The 22066-nt window shown below is 33.2% G+C and overlaps 1 protein-coding gene across 11 annotated transcripts in view; it reads right to left on the bottom strand.

The window, feature by feature from the left end:
- The window catches only part of PRKACB (protein kinase, cAMP-dependent, catalytic, beta), a 145982-nt gene that overhangs the window by 33148 nt on the left and 90768 nt on the right, over positions 1 to 22066 (bottom strand). For 4 of the 11 annotated variants that reach the window (XM_008571617.1, XM_008571611.1, XM_008571621.1 and 1 more), the window contains exons 2-3: positions 7499 to 7560; positions 5277 to 5405 (exon numbers count right to left, since the gene is read on the bottom strand). In XM_008571617.1, the coding sequence (XP_008569839.1) occupies positions 5277 to 5405; positions 7499 to 7560 (191 nt within the window). Of the gene's footprint in view, positions 1 to 5276; positions 5406 to 7498; positions 7561 to 11093; positions 11103 to 12126; positions 12151 to 13860; positions 13885 to 22066 lie in introns of all 11 variants that reach the window. The other 7 variants (XM_008571612.1, XM_008571614.1, XM_008571615.1 and 4 more) reach the window with 3 other exon arrangements.

Here is a 22066-nt window from a genome sequence, read left to right as displayed (position 1 = left end):
ATATGAAGTGGTTGGGTTACTACTGTTTATATTTTAAATAGTTATAGAACCAATTAGTCCATAATTATTACAATAAATTCTATAACATTAGCTGGAGGATTACCTTTGTTTTGTGTTTACTTTTATATATTATGATGTAGCAGATTTTTAATTAGGCATAAACAATGTGTTAGCTTGTAAAATAAGTAATGAAAACTACAACAGAGAGGCTTTCTGTATTATGGTCCTAAGCCAGTTATGTGTGTGTGAGACATAATACAAAATAGAAATAAATTCAAGACATATGAACTGGCAAAGCAAATAAATTAACCTAAAAAATTAACTAAAAAGTTGTTTTAAAAAAATCAACTAATTAAAATAGAATTGACCTTTAAATGTGCATATCTACTTTATACGGTATAATAATAATAGGTGTTACAGAGATAAGGACAAGAAAGTATCTGACTTCATGCTGCATAAAATCTATTTGAAAGTACGATGCATGAATATGTGAATAGCAATATATGAATAATTGCCAAATGAAAGTTATAATGTCTCAAGTGTTCAGAGGAGAAAATGTTTACTTGAAGCTGAGTACATAATCTTTCTAAGTCCCAGATTCTTCTCTGTAAAATGCTGATAATGATACCTACTTTAAAAGTGGCTATGTGGCAATGCATGTCAAGTGTTTAACATAGTGCCTGGCACATAGTAAAAGCTCAATAAATGGCATTCGTTATTATAATCTGTTTAAAAAGTCAAGAGTTCAGGAGCCGGCCCCGTGGCGCACTCGGGAGAGTACAGCACTGGGAGCACAGCGACGCTCCTGCCGCGGGTTCGGATCCTATATAGGAATGGCTGGTGCGCTCACTGGCTGAGCGTGGTGTGGGCGACGCCACACCAAGGGTTGCGATCCCCTTACCCGTTACGAAAAAAGACAAAAAAAAAGTCAAGAGTTCAGCTGGGTCTTAAAAGATGGATAGATAACAAAGGTTAGGGAAAGATAGGGGAGAAATTTCAGTCAGGGTTGATATCCAGAACCAATACCTGAAAGATGAAAATATACAGAAATAAGTCTGAGTGGTAGTTCCATTTGGTTGTAGTTTAGGATAGTGTTTCTCAAAACTTGGTAATAAAGTATTCCTAAATGGCAGAGTAAAATTAAAAAGTATCCCTGAGGATGTAGTCCATGTTTTATTTTCAAAATTCGTAGATTTAAAAGCATTTACAAATGACTTGTTTCTTACCAGCCGATTGATTTTTTAGCCAAACACCTGAGGAGTTATCGGTAAAGGAAGATAGACCATATATCATCCATACCTCACCCAGAACAGCACTATATACTCCTGTGATCTCAAGTTTCAAGTCAGAGAAGTAAAGCATAGAGGACATGTAGGGAATAGTATAAGATAAAATACTACAATGGAGTTTGGAAGAAAATTATGAAGGGTTTGAAAGCATTCTGTGAGTTCTGACTTTAGTAAATAAATATCATAAAGCTTTTTGAGTGGGTGAAGGAAATGATATGATATAGTAAGAATTTTGTTGGCAGTAAAGAGGATGAATTAGTAGAAGATGATAAGTCTGAGGTTGTAGAAATTAAGATGTTATTGTGAAAGACCAGTTGTCTTTAATGAAGGATCAAACTAGGGGGTGGTAGGAAGGATCTCAGAGATAACAATTACATTTTAAAGGAAAAATTAACAAGGAGTAAAGGCATAGAAATCAGACAAATCTAGATCAAATTCTTAGTTCATCTCACTAGCTGTTTTACTTTGGAAAAATTACTTGAATAGAGAGGTTATTGGCTTAAAAGGGAGATTAATATCACACAGTTGTGAAGATTCACTGATTCAGTTGTACCTCGGGGATTGGTTCCAGGAACCCTGTGGATATCAAAATCCACAGATGCTCAAGTCCCTTATATAAAATGGTATAGTATTTGCATATAACCTATGCACATCCTCCCATATGTTGTAGATCATCTCTAGATTACTTAGAATACCTAATGCAATGAAACACTATGTAAATAGTTGTTATACTGTATTGTTTAGGGAATAATGGCAAGAAAAAACCTCTATACATAGTACAGACACAAACCATCCACTTTTTTCAAATATTTTTGAGCCACAGTTGGTTGAATCCACAGATACAGAACCCAAGTACACAGAGAACCAGCTGTAGAGTAGTTCCCACCTATCTGCTGTATTACTTTCTATGGTTTCAGTTACCTGTGGCCAACCATTGTCCAAAAATATTAAAGGTAAAATTCCAGAAGTAAACAATTTATAAGTTTTAAATTGCATGCAGACTCTGAGTAGCCTGATAAAATCTCATGCCATCCTGCTCTGTTCTGTTCAGGGTGTGAGTCATTCCTTTGTCTAGCATATCCACACTGCATATGCTATCTGCCCTATAAAATGTAATTATATAGGAAAAAACATACTGTACATAGGGTTAGTGCTATCTGCATCTTCAGGCATCCACTGGGAGGCTTGGAATATATCCTCCGTGGATAAGGAAGGACTACTGTATATAAAGTGCTTAGCAATGCTTGACACACAATATAAGGTAAAGAAATATGATTTCCTTAATTTTTGCACACTGGTTTTCTTCCTCTCATCCCATACACCCTAGATGGGAGAAGTCAAACAGATTTAACTGAAAGATTTGTGATTTTATTGAGAGAAGTATGTTTTTATGGAATGTTATTTTGTTACTTATTTTGTAGCAAGAGGTAGAGGATAAACAAGAAGGCAGCTAAATTATTGTGGGTTGGAGAATTAATAGGAAGTGAGTGCTGGATAGAGTGATTAAATTATTTTTTCAAGAAGCATGGTTAGAAAAGATATGTATGTGAATGAGGGCAGTAGACAAAAATGCACAATTAAATATGTGTATGGGTATATTTAACTTTCAAGAGATTTAATCCATTACCCCCCTTTCATGTTAGAGGGTAGTTTTGTTCTAATTACAGTAGAGGTTGGGGGCACATGGTAGGCATACCTGGGGACCTCAGGAGCTGCTGTAGCAGCCCCTGCCACTGTCAAAGACATTGTTTCCATGCGTGTGATCTGCCACTCCCACTGCCACAGCCACTGTTGCCTCAAGGTCAGCTCACTGCCACAGCATCAGTCACAGCCAACATGAACGTGGCCCACTGACCACTCCACTCCATTGACACAAGGAGAGTCACCAGCAGAGCCCAGGGAAAGAGGTGAGTGAGTGCAGACATGTGACCCAGTGGCCCAACCCACAGAGGGAATTATGCCGCCTCATGCAGTAGCGATCCTAGCGGGGAAGTACGTGCAGCCCTCACGACTGCCTTGATTCGGGAAGAGATACATGCAGAACCATCTGGGGAAGGCAGAAACCCAGGATACCCAAATAGAATAAGAAAGAAAATTCCCAATCACCACCAACCCTTAGCCCAACTGGTAGAAGCAAGGCTCTACCCAGGAGGAGCCTCTGCCTGTAGGGAAGAGGAAAGGGAAACCCCAGCCAGGGTCACCCATTCAAACTGAGGACCTCTAATACACCCGAGTGCATGCATTAAGGTCATGGGACACTAGCTGGGGTGCCATCAAGCCTCGACCAGGATACCCACTCCAGCCACAGAGTGACAAGGCACCCAGATGCTTCTCTCAAGAAATTGAGAGCTCACCCATGTCCTCAATGAGCCAATACAGTGTCACTAACCTCAGCAAGGAATCAATCACAAGTGCTCCAGTGCCTAGGCCACAGAGACAATCACATCTAACTCCGATACTGAATATGGTTGATGTAACCACAAGGAGACTACACTACTGTATCTAACCAGAACCAGTACTAAAACAACATGGATGAACTTAGAGAAAGTTATGTTGAATGAAATAAGCCAGGCACAGAAAGAGAAATCGTACATGTCCTCACCCATAAGTGGGAGCTACATACACACATACATACATACATACATAAATAATTTTTTAAAAAGAAAGATACAACAATCAGAATAATTCATTGAACTTTCCAAAGGAGAAAATCAGAACTGAGACCACAAGAGGTGGGAAAGGAGGAGGGAGGTGGGTTAGCAAGAAATTGGTAAAGGGCCCCCAAAATTAATTACATTGTATAGTGTTGAATACTCTAATTATACTGATTAGAGCATCACATATTGCATGCAGGTATGTATATTCGATGCTGTACCTCACAGATATGTACAATCAATTATGTTTCAAAAAATAGAAAATAAAAACATAAAGTAGAGGTTAGACTGAAATCTCAGACCAGTCTAATGCTATGCTGTCCAATATGGTAGGTTCTAGCCACATGCGATTATTTAACGGTTGAAGTGTGGTTGGCCCAAATTGAGATGTACTCTACGTATAAAATACATATCAGATTTTGAAGACTTAGTATTAAAAAAAAGTAAAATATTTCAATAATCTTATATAAATCATATTGAAATAAAAATTTGAATATATTGGGCTATTAAATAAAATATATTAGTAAAATTAATTTCAACTATTCTTTTTCTTTTTTAAAAATTAAAATTACATATATGGCTCACATTACATTTATATTGAACTGCATTGGTCGAGACACTACATGTAACCATGACTACTACTAGCTCTGTACTGTTTCCTCCACATTTTCCTACATACGTCGCAATAAGCCAAAAAGTTATTCTTGGAAACATAACATCTCTAAGATAATACATCAAGATTTGCTATTTTTTTCCTTCCCTTAATTGTGAGTTTTTACTAGGAAAATAGGAGCTTAATATATTAAAGCATGAATAATTCAGACATCCTGATGCATTAGGTACACCTAATTTTTAGTTAAAAATTGTTTATTGCATGTAAGTTTAAAAATTTTCCCTGCTTTGGCTGACATTTAAATTAACCAAACCCAATTATGTTAAATAAGAGGGTTCCTACTGTAAATTAAAATGCCATAAAATAAAATTGTTAATTTTGTTTCCTCAATCTAAGGATTAAGTCATCGGTCCCTGCAGTTTTTCCACAGGGCAGGATGTGGTAGAGATGCTTGTTCCTTACATGTTCAATTCAATATTTTGTTAGTAAACATACACCTATGTATTACATGTAAATAATTATTAAAACAGTAATGTGCCACCATATACTAAAAGTATTAACTATACATCATATAGTCACAATAATTGAGAATAAAAATTAAATACAATAATAAAATTATTTGAAGGAGTCCATGGTAAGTCATTATACTGCATTTGTTTAATAGTCTAGGTGATAAAACTGGAGTTTTCCCTGCAGGTAAACAACAATGAACACACTAACCTTCTGCTTATCTAAGATCTTCATGGCATAATACTGTTCAGTGGCTTTATGTTTCACCAACATGACTCTTCCAAATGAACCTGTTCCAAGGGTTTTTTTCCTTTCAAAATCCTCGAGCCCAGCATTATTCTACATGTGCATGAAAAAATAAAATTAACTTTAAAATTAGAAATTCTCATTAGAAGACTATAATTAATCCTTGCTTTAGTAATATATAACCAGATTGAATAATTTAATTTGTAACTGCCCATTTAAAAACAATACAAAAAAACTACTGAGATTCCAGGTTATTGGTTGTATTTCACCCTTTGAATAAGAAAGGATCTAGTATCTGAGAAGATGATTATACTGCAAAACAGAGCATAATACTAATAGGAGAAAATAAGTGCCTCAGCTGAAATATTAAAGGTACAATATGCATTCCTAGTTCTGGACTTCTAATAAATTAATTCCATATTTTAATCATTATAAACTGACCGGAAGTATACTGGCATAGAGTCATGTAAGCCATATAATCTTGCATTTGCACTTCCAAATAATTATAATGAGCTCAGGGATCACAGTTCCTTTCATGAGTACCTCTGAAGAAATGTAAATGTCTTACTTCATTTCTGTCTTTATATAAGCTTATAGAAGAACTAAATAATAGCAGCATGAGAGATCCTAGTAGCTTTTTCTGTCTCATGTTATAATAACCCAGTTTTACCTAAAACAGTAACAATAGGAAAGAAGAGTTCCTTATTCCACAAAGAACCAAAAGCCAGAGTTCCAGACAATAATCAGACTCTTTTTTCTTCTTGAATAGACGTTTTGATACAAGCAAACATCTTTGGCTTTGACTACAGCATAGAAGCAAAGAATCGGAGGCATCAATCTATTGAATTTGTTGCTGCCACAACAAAATGAAAATTACTAAAAACAAATTATGTGCTAAACAGCAACAAGTAGCAATTGCTGATCCATTTGTTTAATAGGTTCTCATTACAAAGATCTCCATAAAATATAGAAAAAAATATTTCAAAGGCCCAGTCTGTAGGGTGTTTAGCTTGATAAAAATGTGATGCAATATAATTTTTGTGTAAGTGAGGAATCTGAATAACTACTGTAGTTCACTGTAGTTGGATTTGATCTCTACTGCAAATCAAATGTCACCTTTTGAAACACTTCATAGCTTCTTGCTGGATCATTACAGAGAGCAAGCAAATCTAAGTTTTACTTATAAAACTTGTTTTCATCATATTTTAATTTCATACTTCCAATAATTTTAAATTGCCATGAGATCTTTATCAATGCAGAAAAAGAGCCCCTACAGTTCCAATGGAATTAATTTTATGTATTAATATTTACATTTTGGTTTTATTAACATAGATGGAAATGTTTAATATAGTCCCAACCAAATGGAAACAAACTTCATTAATAGACAACAGATCATCTCTTTTTGCTAGTCAATTCTTTTCTTTGTATAATAAAAAATATGCCATCTTCCTCACCTCTCTTAATGTTTCATGTTATCCAATGTGTAACATTTTGTAATTACTGTCTAATTTCTGTGACTTATGTTTTAAATTGTAGGTCATGCTGTAAATCTTGGTAATAATGGCATCTTCATAAAACATTTGTTTAGAATTATTTAGTAAAAAATACTTAAAATCTTTTTTGTGCTAGGAAAAAAAGACTTCCAGAATTGAATCTACAATTAATGTTCACTAATTATTTATAACTCCAAAAAGTTTTTTTTGGAAAGTACAGATGGATCTTTTTAAATACAGTTTTTAGATCATAGTTAAGATCTAAAGTACTTAAATTATATAGAAATTACCCCGTCAAAATACTGATGAAAGGATCCATTTGTACTTGATATGTTGCCAAAAGTCAGGTACTTATGATTAAGAATTTGAAATTGCACAATAGGACTCTTCATAACAGGCATAATTTTAAATATTAGAAAATATCAAGAATTTATACCAACTTGGTATTAGTATCAAAATTTATAGTCAGGTATTATATTGGAAATTAGTTCCTTCTCCAGTTTACGTATACATAAAATTAATTATTATTAATTAACAAAACATAACATTATGCTAAAATTCCCATTTTAAGCTTTTGTTTACTAATGCCAGTTGAAAATTAAAATTCTCAAGTAGTAAATTATTTAGGGAAGAATCATGATTTTACTTAACATGGGATTTTTAAATTGTAGAAAAAATTAAGTATTTCCTTACCGGAGGAGGATTCTCCCATTTTTTCAGAAAGTCTTCTTTGGCTTTGGCTAGAAACTCTTTCACTGAAAATACATATAAAAACAAATTTTGTCTTGTAAGAAAATTTACATTAAATATGAGAACATATTACACATATTTTATATTATATATAAATATTCTTGCTTTTAAAAAAGACTCATGTCAACTACTGCTGTAATAAGATGTATATTAACCACCATAATATACTAGAAAGCTATTTAGTGTCTCCACACAAGAAGCAATACTTTATCAAATTTCTAAGAACCTCTAACATTGTTCTATATGGAGATCACTTTGATAACTTCAAATCTAATAACAAAAATATTGTTCCTGAAAACATACCTGAAAGTAATGTAAAAAAATTGGAAATCAATCTAGGACAAATAGTGATTGTAAATAAGCCAACAGTGATATTAACAGAGGCTTTAGACACAAGAACTGAAAACATCCAGAGAACATGAACCTGTTGATTTGTGGAGTTTTAAAAATAATTCAACTTGATAAAGGGCTGTTTTCAGGAAAAAGGATTCATGTCATTCGATTTGTGTTCTCTCTACTAACATTAGAGAGAAAAGCAAAAACCACAGACTAACACATAAAGACTAACACATAAAGAATACCCACAAAGACTTAAAAACAAAACAGAACAAAATATTACCAATAAAAAATCCACAGCTTAAAAACATCATTCTAAATTTGGAACAAAAACTAAATGTCTGAATGCCTAATTCAAAATGTACCCGAAAGTAAAGCAATTCAAAACCAGGTGTTTATATGTTAATCAATAATAGCCACATTATTTTATAGAGCTGTGGTTTGAAGTTTTAAATTTGTTAATTAAATGAATCATTTAAAAGTATTCCCCCTTTTCATTGTCTTCCCACAAAGTTATTAACAATGATTTCTGTTTACAAAATCTTAAGGTATTAAAAAACAAATAATAGGAAAAAATTTCAAAGAGATAAAGTGGCATTACTAAAAATGTATTCTTGTTCTTATAGTTAGGTATGAGAATACAACCTGACTATATAAGAATTAATTATTTTAGTGTTTCTTTTTGTTCAGAAAGTTTTCACTATTTCTCTATTTGAATCTATAAATAAAGAAAAAAATGACCAATAAAATACGATTTAAATAATGTTGTAATAGTAAAAAGTGAACTTGGAGTGGCACACTGGCAATTATTTCAGAAATACAGAGAGTGATGACAATCATGATGAAAAGACAGAATTAAAAATGGAAGTGAGGGGCTCACAAATTCTTTAAGATCGCTAATGATAGAGTCGTATTTAAGTGAGGTATTTTAAGATACACATAGTTATTTCCTCCTTTTTCCCCAATGTAGTACCTTTGGCAAAACACTGTTATTAACCAAAAAGGCTGATGGCATTTTAAATGTTTTGAGATTTCAAAAAGATGTTGACAGGCATCAAGCACAGATACAAGTTTTTTTTTTTCCTTTTTGTCTTTTTTCATGACCGGTAACAGGATCGCAATCCTCGGTGTCGCGCCCGTACTGGGGACCGGCAACAGGATCGCAACCCTCGGTGTTGCGCCCGCACCACGCTCAGCCAGTGAGCGGGAACCGGCCTCCACATGGGATCCGAACCCTCGGCGGGAGCGCCGCCACGCTCTCAAGCGGCGCACTCTCCAATGCGCCACCGGGCCGGCCCACAGATATAAGTTTTTAAGTAAAACTAGAGTATGAATTTCTGAAGATATTATTTTACTACTTTTTATAAATTGTCATTAGTATTTTGCTCTCAAAAACCCTTTAAAAAATCTTAGAAAAATAATTTTTTAAAATTAGAATCTTTCCATTGTTTGGAAATCTTATGCATCAAAACAATGAATCAAATAATTGTACCCAATCATCCAAATATTATCTAATTCCTCCTGGTGGAGAATTCTTACTTTGTTTTTTTTTTTGGATTTTAGGATGGTTTAAGTCATCCTACTTCTTAAAGTTAATGTACTAATTACAACTGAAAAAGAGTGGTTTTATATTTTTGCATGGAGCAGACATATATCTTGGAAAGAAGGCTATAAAATAAATTAAAAATATAATTTACTGCAAAGTGCAACTGTGGCTTTTAAGAAACCACTTGTGATTCCCAAAATATACCTTTAATTTCTTCTGAAAATATTTTTAGTTATCTTTTATTTATAGATAACTTGCACTTCAAGTTGTGGTATAAATTCTCCAGATGCCTGCATTAGGATAAATAATTTAAAGACAAGGAAGAGATAATCAGAGAATGCAAAAAACATCCCTAACATCCGGTTTCAGATTCTCCTGTCACTTTATGCTATATGGATTTGGAGTTAAGAAAAAAGTTAACTGGTCAAAGGAAGGACTAGCAGTATTTGCCAAAGACGGTAAGCTGGAAAAAAAAAATTCCTTTTCCTTGCTTGGTAATGAGCTAAAAGAAAAGTTTCACATACTATGTAATTTTATTCACTAACAGATATTCAGAAAAATTTTTGAAATATTCTCTGTACTCATCAATATTTTGAATTTACTGTCAAGTAATAATGTAGAAAGTAAGTAAAAATTCTCATAAAGGTCTTATGTACAAATTATCAAAAATGGGTATTAATCAAAGATATTAAATTTTGTGAATTATTTCAATATATAAAGGGATTTCCTTTTAGAGTAAGGTTGAGCATAAATTATAATGTTATTAAATAGTTCCATGAAGAAAACTCTGCCTCTGAAACATTTTCTGTCATATAAAAATATGTACACACATGAAATCTCTAGTTTATGTGTGCACTATTTAGATTCGAAGGTATGTTTTAACTTTTTAAAAATATGTTAACCAAAATATACATTTTATAAGTATAAATAACAAAATGAAATTACCAAAGTAAAATATTTCACAATAAACTGGATTATGAAGAATGCTAAAACAATAGGCAATCCAGAACCACACATATTTGCTTTGGGTTTTATTATTTTTAGACAGTGGTGGATTTAACTTCTTAATGCTTTTCCCTGGTTATTTTTAAAATTTATATCCACTGACATAATGTATTGGCAGCTAATTAATAAATCAAGAGGTGGAAGAGACCGCCAGATTGAAACACTGCACCACATTCAATCCAGATTTCCCTATAAAGCATATACTTTGAAGTTTTCAATTTTTTAGTTTTATTGTTGTGTTGTAATATATGAGTCATATCTATATTTTACCATTTAAACCATTATGATATCCTGAAACAGCCAAAGATTTTAGAGCTTGGCACATGTGAGTTAGAATATTAGCTCTAATATTGCTTAGCTGTGTGATCATGGGTACCTATCTCCAAGGCTCCTAACAGTGATTAATAACTTTCCTTAAGAAAAAACACCTAAGAAGGCTTTTTTTGCAAATATATTTTGTTCTGTCTCAGTCAATAATGGAGCAAACTTAGATATTACAAAAATGAGAAGGACAGACCAAAAATTAACTCAACTTCTTCCCAGGAGCATACTTTTTCACTTTTATTTATTTTCCAAATAAATTTATTTTCTCTTCAGTTTGTATCATTTATAAGAGTCTATCACATTGCATTCTAAAGGAAAAGAGCATACCAAAGGAATCTATATGTTCACCCAAGGTTTGTTTGCAGAAACATTCACCAACATTCATGAGATGAAGAAAGAAAAAAGAGAGATAATTTTATGCATTTCTACAAATTCATAAAAACACAATTTCATTCTTATTCTCTCCAAATATTTATTAATGTATTTATCCACAGGATATAATTTGAAAATCAGATTACAAAGTTCATATTACACATTTTAGCCATCTAAACATTGACTAAAAATTTCAAATATGGCATAACTTTAATCCATATACTTCAAATAATTCTACAATGAATAAGAATGCTTCACTAATAACATTTAGTAAATTTATTTATTAGGCATTTTTGGGAGCTCTGTTGGATATAGTAGGTTACTGGTTATCACAAAAAGAGCATGTTGTTAGTTTTAATATGTCATTTTCCAATTCTGAAAAGAGGTTATCATTCATATTTTGTAAGAAGAGTTTATAAATCTATTTTAACTTAAAAATTGATTGTAACTGCCTTTGATGCTGAGTTCTCCAGTCTCCTTGTAATGAGATAAAGTTCACCTTCTTTTTACAGTAAAAGCTCAACTCTATTTAACTTTTATTCAACTTATGTCAGAAAAATAGGAAACAAAAAAATAGAACAAAATAGAAGAAAACTTCCTAGGGTAAATACCCAATTAAAATATTAGCTATTTTGTTTAAAATTTACAACAGTATACTTTAAAAAACAAACAAACAAAGACTCATTAACCTGGGTTATTTAATTTAAGTGGTGTGTATTAATGTGTCTTCTGCTACCCTGTACAACTTCCACTGCTTCATGGTGCTGTATTTATTGTTTGTCAAATATCACACAAGAAACCAATATAAATCAATCTGTAGATAAAGCCCAACATAAAAATAAACCATTTACTTCATCAACTCAAATATTTTATTAACTCAATATTCTTAATAAAAATATAACTTTATGAAGAGAATAAAGAAACTTACAAGGAACTGAATAAAAAGTCTTAAAGGTAACATTTGTTTTATTAAAAAGTAGTTGCCTACCAGATATATCTGAAGAGGAGCAAGCTTGTGTTCAAAAAATAAATTAAACAATGATTAAATTATACTCATAAAAATAACATATTATCATGAAGTCACCTATGAAAATTTTCCCACAATATTATATACAGAAATAAAATGTTAATATAAGAAACTCAATTGACTGCATGTATTCAAATAGGTTATTTAAAAATTAAATGGTAAAGAAATAAAATCAGTAACTATTGTTTAGTAACCAAAATCAATAACATTCTAATTTTCCTTAAAACAATAAGTAACAAAAACTTTAAGTCGTCATAACAAGGCTAGTAATATTAAGAAGATGATATTGAAATACATGTCCTGTAACTACTGCAATACCATCTCTGGATTTCTGTTATTCAGTCAAGATCTACTGCAGGGAAGACACTATAAATTAGAACACCTTGTTTACTTCTTTCTGAGAGACATCAGTGTCTTTCAGGCATTCCACTTCCTTGGTGCTGGTTTAACAATCACCACTTAGTGAGGTCAGATACTAAGCTAGACTCTGAGTACTACAAAGAACAAACATATCTCCACTGTTAAAGAGATGAGAAGCTAAAGAGGAGATAGCTTAATCATTATAATAGAATGGACTAGGACTACAATGAAGGCAATTATAAGGTGCTATGAGAGCTTGAAAGAGGAAATTCTTAGATAGTAAGGTAAAGCATAATAGAGGACAGATCATTTATGCTGAATCCTGAAGAATAAAAAGTTCCTCTGGCAGATAGGGTTGGGGAAGAAGACATCCTAGGCTGAGATGATAATGTATAAAAAGCAAGGAGGAAGAGCATGGTTTCTCTGGGAAATGGCAACCAACTTGTAATAATAGCTGCAGCATAGGGCATGAGTGTACAACAGCAGTGGGAGGTGACACGCACACGCAAGCAGGTACTTATTGGAGGTACTTATTTGTCATGGTGTTGCTTTTCAACGTATGGGAAGGAAGGGGAGTAAACTGACTTAGTTCACAGTTGCTACACACTATTTCTTCTGAGAAATAGAAGGCAAGATCATTGGTAAAGGAGAGGGGAGCCAGAAGAAATAATGAGGGATAATGAGGGTTAGAGGCCTGAATATTTTAAACCTTGATGGCCATCTATGTAGGGAGTAAGGGAAAGACCTATTCCTCTAAAAATTTCTATTAGGAAAAGAGCAAGTATTAGGTACTATAAACAGTTTTATGCTTTTTAATGGTATCTTTTTCGTAAGGACAAGTTAAAAAATTTCTTACTAAACAGATTATAATTCATGTGCCTCCTAATTTTTGTAATTAAGTTATTTTCATCTCCCTCCTTTACCCTAGTAAAAGCACTATTCTATTTAAGGGTTATTTATTGTAGGTCAGAAAGCATAAAACAGGATAAAAACTGAGGCAAATTACCTATGAAAATACCAAGTTCTATCAACAAATAACAGAAGAGTACAATCTCTTCCAAAATCTCTGGAAAAGTGTAAATCTAGAGGAAATATTAGTCTTGTCCTCTGCCACCACTACTTCAAACATCCACCTCGTTAAAGCTCTATATTTGTTATTTCTAAGAATACCCTCCTCCTCCCCACATAAACACACGGTAGTACAAATATTTTCATTAAATAGAACTCACGGAAAAACTAAATAAACAGTAAAATTTCTAATTGCCACAAAATACTTCATAAAAATCCAGCTTATAACAAAGTAACAGAATTATTCTATAAAAAGTGGTTTCCTACCAGATGCATCTGATGATTTGCGTGCTTGATCAAAAAGAATAAACAGAGATTAAATAACATATAAAATAACATACAAGAAGTTACCCACCCATATACATTCACTAATATATTACACATAGAAATAGAATGAAAAAATACTTGGGCATACATATTAAAAAATATTTTATATAAGGATTACAACAAATTCTTTGGGTTTACATATATTTTTAACTGACCAAAACTGTACTCCGGAAATGTGTTAACAAATATCATATTCTATCCCCTTAATCTGAAGGATAATTGTGTTAACTTTGCTGAAGGGACACTTTATTTGCTCTATGATATTCTAAAATGTTCATTCAAAGCAAATTCACTATAGCCTTAAAAATGATAGTAGGAACAAAAAATAACTTCTGCAATTTGTATTTGTACGGTTTATTGGATAGGACCATGCCGTGCCTACTTTTGATTTCTAAGATTTCCTTCCATAAAGAATAAAGTCACACATGAGTATTTATAAATTTAATAGACAATAAAAGCTGCATTGCCTGTTACAGTATTTATTTTACTCTCTTTTCCTTCCTCTCTGTATGCTTTACTATTAGTTAATTCTTTATCAAGTCTTGGTTACAAGTGAACAGTAAAATTGACTCACTAAACTGTGAAAAAATGAAAACTTTTATTAGTTTTTATATAGAAAAAAATAAAAACTTTTTATGAGACATATGTATTTAAATAATCAAATTCTGCAAAGAAATACATTAACCTGTTCGGCTAGTATCTATAAAGACAGATGGATATGCTCCATCTAATCACACATTCATGCTTTCTCTCCCAACTTGCTCTCTATCTGGGCCATCCAAGCTAAGTTTGATTGGAAATGTTTCCCATAGTTTTGTAAGGAAAAATTAAACTAAATTTATAATGACCCAGGAAATCTTTGAAGTGTTCTTCGAAATGTGATTTACTTCTTTAATTGTTCACTGAGGCTTTTTTCTCATAAATAGTGTATGTAGGGGCCGGCCCGGTGGCGCACTGCTACAGTGCACCGCTTGGGAGCGCGGTGGCGCTCCTGCCGAGGGTTCAGATCCCACATACAGACCGGTTCCCGCTCACTGGCTGAGCGAGGTGTGGGCACAACACTGAGGGTTGCAATCCCGTTGCTGGTCCCGGTCAGGTACGGGCGCGACACTGAGGGTTGCGATCCGTTGCCGGACACGAAAAAAAAGACACACACACACAAAAAATAGTGTATGTACCACAATCATATGTCAAAGATTTTCCAGACAGTTCTGCATTCAAATATTCTGACTTATTGCCAGATAGTAGAGAGCTAGGAGTGAATCCCTAGATGATAGGGAATGTACATTATCAACTTAGACATAATATTTGTTATTCAATAAATGGTTGTGTCAATTTATATTTCCACTACATCCTTGATGGCCCATATCCTCAGCAAAGTATGTTTATGTTAAACTTTCCTAATCCAATGGGTATCAAATCATATCTTCTTGTTAAAGATCAGGTAAACATCTCTCAGTAGAATTTTATAATTTTTCCCTTAAGGTCTTATTAGTCTTTTATCATATTTATTCCTAGGTTCTTTAGAGCTTTGTTTACTGTTGGAAAAGGGAGATTTTTTAAAATTACATTTTCTATTTGTTGCTGATGTACAGAACATTGCTGATGCTTATATATTGATCTTCTCATATGTGGCAATCTTGCCAGACTCTTATCAATTCTAAAATTACATTGGAAGATTCTCTGGAATTTTCTGTGTAGACAATGACACATCATCTGTAAATAATGACAATTTTGTTCTCTCCATTTTTTTCTTGTCTTACTGTGCAGATTATGACTAACAGTGCAATGATGTACAGAAACAATGACTGTGGGCATTCTTTTCCTATTCCTAACTTCAGAGAAAATGTTTTTCACTAATCTTTTCCCATACTTGTAAAACTATATTAGACTCAATAAATAAATTTAAGAATATTTCCTCGTTTGCAATTCTCTGGACGATTTTGTAAAACATTGAAATTCTCGTTCTTTAGGCCGGCCCATGGCTCACTCGGTAGAGTGCGGTGCTGATAGTACCAAGGCCACGGGTTTGGATCCTATATAGGGATGGCCGGTTTGCTCGCTGGCTGAGCGTGGTGCTGACAACACCAAGCCAAAGGTTGAGATCCCCTTACCGGTCACCTTTTTTTTTAAAAAAAAAAAAAAAAAGAAATTTTCGTTCTTTAAATATTTCCTAGAACTTGAGTATAAAACTGTCCAGTCTCAATTTTCTTACGTTTTGAATAAAGATTTTAACTATGATTCAGTTTCTTAACTAGGTATAGTTCAAATCAATTCTTTAAAAAGAGTTTTCCATGAAGTAATCTTTGGTTCTTGTCTATCTTTCTTCTCTATTCCACTGATCTTTACTCATGTCTTTATTGGTTTCTTTCTTCTTTTGATTAACCATGAAGTGCTTTTCCTAACTTGTTTGTTTACTTATATCATGAATGTCTTTCTCCTTTCCTGATTTAGGCATTTAAAATTTTACCTGTAAATCCACTTTGGCTGCACCCAAGTTTTGATACATAGTTGAATTTTAAATTTATACTATGAGTTAATTTTCTTGATTGGTGAGTTATTTGAATTTTTTAAGTTTCCAAATATATGCATTTGTGTTTGTTAGTTTAGTTAGCTTTTATTGTTGACTGAACTTAATTGTCTTGTGGCCAGAGACTATGGCCTGTATATTAATTCTTTGAAATTTGTGGAATATGTTTAGTCATATAATCAGTTTTGTTAAGTATTCTATATATTTCTGTGTATTCTCCAATTACTGGGTAAGAATTAAATTTAAATGCTATAAATCTTGTATAACTTACTTTAAATGGGTTAATTTTGTTTTATATATTTTGAGCCTCTATTAGAGGTGCATATAATTTTTTCTCTTATTGTTTATTTCTTATGTTATTTTAAATGGTAGTCTGTGACAATTCTACCATCTGAGACTCTTGGGAGGGTCTAATCCTGTTGTGTCTGAATATCATTTATAGTAAATATGTGTGTATGCGTGCGTGTGTGTGTGTGTGTGTGTGTGTGTGTGTGTGTGTGTTTATGTCTATTTTGTTTTTGAATTGTAAACTCAAAGTTCAGTGGGGCTTTATCTATGAGAAACCTGTAGGGCTTGACCTGAAGATATGTCCCAGTATAGAATTTTGTTTTACCTTCTGCCTGGTGTACAGTACTATGTATGTTACTAGCTTCAAACTGTTCTGATAATGCATTTTATTGGCAGTTCCTAGATCACACAATTAATACAGATTAAAACCTGAAATCTACTTGAGGGAGGTACAAATTTCTCTGCAGAGGAATCCCACATGTGCATGCATCCTCTTCTGCCCCAGGAAACCAAGCCAAGAAATACAATCTTCCTTATTTTCTCCTGTGTCAGTAGAGAGATTTTATTTTCTAATTCATGCTTTCACTGAGGTTAAAATCATTTGAGGAACCAACCGGGCTTTATATATGGGTCTAAGAAATCCCAAATTGCATGGATCAAAGAACTTGTCTTCCATACCTGTAACGCAGTTTAAAATGAAAGCCCTTTGGTCACAAAGGTTTGAAAATTTCCTCTGGAGTCAAAGTATGCTCCTACTTACAGCTCTGGTTTTCATTTACCACTTCATTTTATGCACTCTGGAATTTCTTTTAATTCTCATAAATTCAGGTATTCACTTAAAGGGATGCTCATTAAAGTTTATTTAGCATTTCAAGGTGCTGTTGTGTCTTCATTAATTTTTGCCCTAGAATTATTTTCAAGTTATCTAGTCTCCAATTTTGGATTTTTTGTTTATAGGACAAGCTTTGTGTTAGGCTGTGAGATGCAAAGAGATCTGGATGTTTATGGAATTCATTTTTTATCCTTGAAATTCAAAATTTTCACCAGCACATATTTAGATGCTGGTGTCTTTGTTAATCTTGTCAAGACCCAATGAGCTCTTTAAATTTACAAATTCGGGTTTTTCTTCAACTAAGAAGTTTACTAAATCATACTTTTGATTATTGCTTCTGTTCTATTAACCATATCTATTCTGTGGGAATGCTATTTATTCAATTTGTAGATGTCCTACTTTTATCTAATGTATTTTTCTCCTCATAATTTTTATCTTGTCAATTTCCCCTACATTCTGGTAGGGTTTATCAGGCTAGTTCTTCACATCAATAATTTACTTTCCTGCAGTGGTTATTCTGCTCTTTACTGCCTATAAGGCAGCTTTATATTCTGCAAATGCCAGGTTTATTTTCTTATCATCTTTCCTTATCACATCATTGCTTCTTCTTATTCCTGCCTGACTCTCAGCCAGCTCTCTTTTCATCATAGTCTCTTGTTTTATCTTCTTATCTTTCATGTATTATTTCATAGATTCCATGTTCACGTGAAATTTTTAAGAACACAAATGTTATCTGTAATTTTTTATGTTTACACCCTCTTGAACAAATATTTTCTAAACATAAGTTCATTTTCTTTCTTTTGAAGACTATGATTTTATTCTTTAATGGTACATAACCTCTTTTATAGGGTCCATGTTGTTGCTTTTCTTGTTTATTCATTCATAAACTATGAGCAACTTTTCAAAACTTTAAAAATGCTCTCAAGTAAGGTAGGTTTTTTTTTTTCCCCCTGGAGACAGATGAATCGGTCACTTCCTATTTTAGGTGCTGTTAGAATCAACTTCTCAAATATTTTAGTTTATACATATTTACATTATAAATTAAATAATCCAATGACTTTTAGAAATGGCAATGTAGTCAGGACTACAGGGTTCCTTGCTGGTGGTGATACCCACCACATCAGTGAAGAGTCCTGTCATGGAAGAAGAAAGGCCAGTTTTTCACACCGGAATAGCCTAATAAATTCTTGGTCCCACAACAGCTGTTTTAAAATAGAAGAAATTAGCAGTGTTGGATCTTCCACTCATTTCCCCCACAGTCTTACTTATAAGCCTCACCCCTTCAAGTTAGTGAGGGTGAAACTATTGTTCATTTCTTTTCCATGAAGGCAAGCTACTCAAAGTAAAACTGTTAGCTAGACTTTGAGAGCTTGTTTGAAGGTACTAGCAGGGGAGCACAGCTACTCACATACCCTTGACCGAAGATTGGTCCACTCCTATATCAGGGAAGGTCGTCCTCTTCGACAGAGTGCTCAGCTTTGGGAGGGATACACATGGAGCAGTGAGGGAAGGGGACACCCACGTAGTCAGCCAGATCAGCTGAATCAACACTACTGATGAGTGGGGTGACAGATATCGCAGCCAGATTGCCTTCACACACATCCTGTTTGTTAGACTTAGGAGTCTTATTATCAATCTGATCCTGTAAATTTCTTGACAAATACCCTTCCTTAATTCTAGGACTGATGCACTGTTTTCCCAGTTTTATGTTCTCATAATATTTTCAGTAAGAATCTAGAAAGGGGAATCAATTGCTTGTGCTAAAGTCTGTAACTTTCCTGTAATTCATACCAGGTTAATGCCTTCTTCAGAGATTTCCCTCTATAGCTGGGCCAATCAGAGTTCTCACCTAGGAGTTTGATATAGTGATGCTGGTTATGTGGATAAGCACATGAACTAGGAATACACATAAACTCTCAACCCCTCAGATGGCTAAGTTTCATCTTGTACGAACAACAGGAAATCCTATTCTATACACAATGAGGATAATAAATCAGGTACAATAAGAAAAGCAAAGAAGTCAAGTGATCTCATAAGGAAAAACTGAGAAAGGTGCTGCTGTGATTCCAGTCAACTTCAGAAATTCCAATTCTAGTCCTTGGTAAAGCTCAACTCTACTTTTTTGCCTTTGAGCTCCATGGGGTAACTCTGCATCCTGATAATACCTCTATCTCTTTCTGCTTTAGCTTATTTGAGTAGTTTGCTATTTCTTCTAATCAAAAGGGCCTTAAAGAAGTTCAACTGATCTTTACAGGGGTTCCTTTCAGTATTTCTCTATAAAACTTGCTTACTTAACAAGAGCAAAAACTTCACAAAAAGGGTTCTGAGTGAGAAAGAAAAATTTAGAAGTGAAGTTCTTTCACACCTGTAACCAATTTTTTTTCAATACTAAAAAAAAACCCCTCTAATTGGTAAAACTTTAATGTGACTTCACACTACAAAGATTATGCAGGAATGATAGGTAAACATTATAATTATTATATTTTCTGAATCAAGAAAACCCAAAACACACAACTAATATTTTTTATTGGTAATGTAAGAAAAGTGTTCAAATATGTAAAAAAAAATGACTGTAATCTACTAGTCATTCACTTATTCTACAAGTATTTATGGTTTCCTCACTATGTTTGAGGTATTGGAGTTAGTACTAAAAACACACACATGAATAAAGCACTATCCTTAACATAAGTTCAAAGTTTGCAGATTAGAAACTGACATGCAAATATTATAATTTCAATATAATACAATAATTGTTATAGTTTGTATGTTTGCTTTGGGAGTACAAAGAAATCACATAATACAACAGAGTAAATGATGAAGGCACTGAAAAGCAGAGCTGGTTCTAAGAATTTTAGTAATAAAGGATATAAATATGGAAAAGTAGTGAGGAACTATATGTAGTATAATATAGCTAGATCGAAATTTATGAGAGAGATGCAAATAAAGCCAGAAAGGCATGTCATTGATCTCATATGCCCTACTAAAGAGTTTATGTTTATTTTAGAAGCAATAGTGAGTAATTCAAAGTTTTCAAGCTGGGTTAAGAAGTGGGCATATTTACATTTTTTAAAATTGGAGAGTAGAAAATGGTCTGAGGGGATATAAAACAGGAAGGTGAGAGACCAGTGAGGCAGTTATTGAAATGGGATTGAGAAGAGCTATAAAATGCATGATCTAAAAGCATTCCCAGTATCAGTGAGACTAAAGAAAATTAAGCGATTTCTAATGTAGAATCAATCTAATGTAGAACCCTCTTACACCTGAGGGTAAGAAACAAGTTAGGAATGACTTCAAGGTTTCTGTTTTTACTTCCTACATGGGCATTGGGATCTTTAACAGAAATCAGAATTAGTGAAAAAAGAGCAGATCTGGGGATAAGAAGAGAAAATTCACTTTTGAGCTGAATGAACAGGTAATGACTGAAGATGTAGTCATGGATGAGATCACTCAGAGACAGTAGCATTAAAAGAAGGCCAAAGATAGATCCCAGAGAAAACTAACATTTAATTTGTAGGAAGGGGAAAAGGAATAGCTTTATAACTAGAAAAGTACCACATACACATAAATATAAGATGTATAGTTATTAGATAAAAAGGTCTAGCATTTGCTTATTTTTACAAATAAAACCACAATTGATTTGCAATTTTACACATTTTGAAATGGCTAGGGTATTTAAGCACTTACGACATGAGGAAAATTAGCTGAAATCAGACAATCCTGAAAAAGTCACAATGTGTAGCTGTAATTACTATGATACCTGTGGTAGAAAAAGCTTTAAGGGATGGCCAACATGATCAGGGATATCAAATACCACCTATAATCCATAGCTTTCTCGAGGGAAAAATAAAGCAACAGAAAAGCAGCAACAATTTTCTTCAGCTAAAACCTACACATCCTATTATCAAACTTTTAGAACACCAGAGTGGTTACCTAAAGATTCTAGATTGTATGCCAAACTTTAAAAGAGAAACACATATTGGCCTGATTCAAAAAAATAAAAGTATACTAACCAGCTGCATTCAGTTTTGACATCCATAGAAATCCTAAGAAATGGTAACATGTTGATTTTGTAACATGAGCCCAACTTGAAAACACTAGATCGGAAAGATCTACTTCAGTAACAGCAAAATAACAATCCAGTTAATTCTTAATATTTTCCATGAAAAATGTTCCTTTAATATCTAATATCATTCTATAAATAAATATGTAACAGTGTTGAAGAGGTTTATGTTGTACTGCAGCAAGATAAAAAATATTTATTGGTGATAATGAAGTGATCTCCAATTATGGAAGAAAAGATACATCAATTTTGAATTCAATCATTATACAGCAAAAATCCAACTCTCTGACGTTCTGTATTCCAATTCCAAATCTTTTAAGTGTACATTACACAGCAGTTATATTATCAGAAAAACCATATGACACTTTTCCTAAAAATGATATCTGGATCAAAAGTTAACTTCTAAACATCCTCTTTTTTTAGTTAAGCAAAAAGA

Source organism: Galeopterus variegatus, unplaced genomic scaffold (genome assembly GCF_000696425.1).
Source record: "Galeopterus variegatus unplaced genomic scaffold, G_variegatus-3.0.2 Scaffold707, whole genome shotgun sequence".
In the NCBI taxonomy this organism is placed as follows: Eukaryota; Metazoa; Chordata; class Mammalia; order Dermoptera; family Cynocephalidae; genus Galeopterus; species Galeopterus variegatus.
The sequence above is the reverse complement of the archived record's forward strand: the minus strand, read 5'-3'. Positions and strand labels throughout refer to the sequence as shown.